A 3,232-nucleotide genomic window follows, 5' to 3' on the forward strand; every position below is an offset into this window, starting at 1 on the left:
TTTTGGCTTACTTGTTAAAAGTTTTGGGGGAAACCCGGAAAACCCCGGGTTCTTTTGTATAAATATCTCTTGATCAAAGGGGGGGTTTTTTCTATATAACAAGAAAAAATGCCACATTTTAAATAGTATACGTTGTCGGAAACAAACGACGAGAATTATATCAAATCTTCAAAAAAAAACCTGAAAATTAAGCATTTGTCTATTGTAAAGAATGAATCCATTTTAAATAACAGTACTAATCTATGTTTCTATCATAATGATTAACCCTTTTTTTTTTAACAAATTCCGACATTAAGTCTTATCTATTTTAAAGAACGGTAACTATGTATGTAACATTTACAAAGAGCAATAACTGTAAATGAATTATTTACAAAGAACGGCAACTATGTATGAAACATTTGCACAATCTCCACGCAGTAATCTCCCCTTTATTCTTCGGCATAGTTATTGTACTGATCAATGAAAAAAACCGCTGTGAGGAGTTTGACAAAGAACGTCAATTTTGCATGAAATATTTACAAAGAACGGTAACTATTGTTGACACATTTACAAAGAACGGTAACTTTATATTTTCAGACAATGATTTCCACTTTATCATTAACAACATTCGCTGTGGACAAATCTTTGATTCAAAACCGACTACAACTTGCATTCATCATCACTCTTACAGGAGTCACATTCAAGATGGTGTCAAACCAGAGTCTTCCTAAAATACCCTACCTGACACATCTGGTGAGTTCTCGAAAGTTTATTTCTTTACACCATTTCTCAAAATTCTAATACCAGTTACCCTAAGTATTCCTATATCTATGTTTCTTTTTTTATCAGATGGTAATAGGGCAATACAATAAAAACTATATTCCTTTTTTATATCTTTCGTATGAAATTTCATAAGATTTGAAAATTCAGCGTGTCGATGAAATTTATTGATTTCTTGATGAAAATACTATAATTAAAGTCAATGTGGTCGTATTATTGCAAGATCAAAAAAAAAAAAAAAAACGTTTAGAAAATAAATGTTTTATTACCTCCCTTTATTTACACGAAATGTTAAATTTAAAAACGTTTCGAAAATAATTTTTTTATTACCTCCCTTTATTTACATGAAATAAATTTAAAAATAATGCTTTTTGGAAACTACACTATTGATAAATCTTCATTTGAGCATCATATTTATGTTTTAAAACCATAAAAAAATGTGTTACAGGATCTTTAAAAATAAAATAAAGATTTGCTATTTCAGGATCGTTTTATCATTGGGAGTATGGTATATAACTGGCTGGTATGTGTTTGGCACGCGGTACTGTCACAATATGAAGGTAAAAGTAACCAAGGTGACATGGACAAAATCGCGTTCTTTGTTCTGATTGGTCTACTAGGATTCTTCCATCTTGTCTTTTGGCTAGTAGTTCTTATAAAGGTAAGTTAAAGTGTTTGTATAAAATCTGGCGGACTTTAATTATCAATAGTTCATATAACAACCAAGGATAGTTAATTTATATAACCACCAGAGATAGTAAGTTAATATAACCACCAGAGATAGCAAGTTAATATAACCACCAGAGATAGTAAGTTAATATAACAACCAGAAAGATAGTAAGTTAATATCGTGACGCGGCTAATTAGCTATTTTTTGTTATTCAGAGAATATACCAGGAGTTCAAACTGAAGGACAGAGAATCCGTTTATCAGGTATATCAATTATCTTTATATCTACTTTGTACACTTTATTTAGGAAATATATGAGCCGCGTCACGACAAAACCAACATAATGGTTTTGCGACCAGCATGGATCCAGACCAGCCTGCGCATCCGCGCAGTCAGATCAGGATCCATGCTGTTCGCTTACAAACCCTATAACAAGTATAGAGAAACTGATAGCGAAAAGCATGGATCCTGATCAGACTGCGCGGAGGCGCAGGCTAGTCTGGATCCATGCTGGTCGCAAACGCACTATGTTGGTTTTGTCGTGACGCGGCTCATATATCAATTTTGGGTGCATTGTTGTAGAATAATATACGTCTCGGGAATATAATCATGAAGGCCGATATGCCGATACTTATGTACAGAGATAATTGCTTAACGTTCGCATAATATAAGAATGTTCGTTTACGTATACATTGTAGATTAAACTGGTAGTTTTGTATCAAACGTTGGGTTATTTTATCATGTGCGGATAGATATAAAAAGAAGATAATAGTTCATAATGCATCTTTTTATTTTCACAACCTATCATTTAACATTTAAACTATTTAAAGACTTGTTCATAAGATAACGTATAATTCTGCTCATTTTATTCATATATTTAACAGGAAAAGGCACTTAGATTAATGGGCTCCTCGTGGAAGAGTGAAAGAATCAACCGTAGAAATAGAATTACCAGAAAAAATAAAATAGACGCGGGAGGCAATTTTGTTTGAAGGTGTTACATGTTCGTAGTGATTCCTTCCCTTTGATGGTGTGACGTGATTAAAATTGTTTGAAAGGGTTATTGTAAATCTGTGATATTTTTTATGAAATTTTCTCCAACTTTTTGTTAATTATTAATTTTGTTTACTATACTCTTTTTCTTTATAAAAGTAAACAACAACAAAAAATGTTGTTGTTACATGTGTTACATTGCGTCTGTAAGGCTTGCTGAAAATGTGATATAAATTGGGATCTCTGTTTTGAATTTGTCATCCGGGTATTTTTAGGTTTAGAAGCGAAGTTTCGCTATCGCGACCTCTAGATTTATATTCGGACTACGTTACCAACGCACCATTTCGCCCAGTTGTCCCCTTTCATCCATTATTTAGTTTGAACAGAGTTTAATTTAGTTCGATATTGAACGAAGCTTTAAGCTCACAGACACACCTTCAAGCCCGTTTCTGAAACCCACCAGTACTAAGCAATGAGTGTACAGTTTCTTGCTAAAGGAAAGAAAGGCCTGCCCCTGACGGGGTAAGAACCTTCTCGGCTGGAGATCCTTAGATAGCTAAACTGACATCTATAAATTGTAAAAAAGAAAACCCAATAAAACTGAGATATTTGATTTTTTGCAATACTTTTACAATAATTTATTTCATATGTTTTATATATTTGATATATTATATATATGGGTTAATATGTAAACATATCTTCTTTTTTAATATATTTATATACTTTATTTTATGTTTATCATTAATATAGTAACATATTTTGTCTTCTACATGTTTTAGATCGGATATAGCCTGGGTTCCAGTCTGTCGAT

At 32.3% G+C, this 3,232-nt stretch overlaps 1 protein-coding gene across 1 annotated transcript; it reads left to right on the top strand.

Moving 5' to 3' along the window:
• The first annotated feature begins 581 nt into the window (after positions 1-581).
• Positions 582-2,868, top strand: LOC132728106 (uncharacterized). Its single transcript, XM_060713719.1, has 4 exons — positions 582-732; positions 1,244-1,420; positions 1,645-1,692; positions 2,313-2,868. The coding sequence occupies exons 1-4, from the start codon at positions 685-687 to the stop codon at positions 2,418-2,420; spliced, it is 381 nt and encodes a 126-aa protein (XP_060569702.1). The 5' UTR covers positions 582-684; the 3' UTR covers positions 2,421-2,868.
• Positions 2,869-3,232: the final 364 nt, after the last annotated feature.

This window comes from Ruditapes philippinarum, unplaced genomic scaffold (assembly GCF_026571515.1).
Source record: "Ruditapes philippinarum isolate M1 unplaced genomic scaffold, ASM2657151v2 ctg5901_1_1_1_1, whole genome shotgun sequence".
Taxonomy (NCBI): domain Eukaryota; kingdom Metazoa; phylum Mollusca; class Bivalvia; order Venerida; family Veneridae; genus Ruditapes; species Ruditapes philippinarum.

What these genes read in the sequence shown, in the direction of transcription:
- LOC132728106 (XM_060713719.1), top strand. Translation starts at nt 685, where the DNA reads ATGGTGTCAAACCAGAGTCTTCCTAAAATACCCTACCTGACACATCTG. An exon ending in TACCCTACCTGACACATCTG is followed by an intron (nt 733 to 1,243) that starts GTGAGTTCTCGA and finishes TTGCTATTTCAG; the next exon opens with GATCGTTTTATCATTGGGAG. An exon ending in ACAGAGAATCCGTTTATCAG is followed by an intron (nt 1,693 to 2,312) that starts GTATATCAATTA and finishes TATATTTAACAG; the next exon opens with GAAAAGGCACTTAGATTAAT.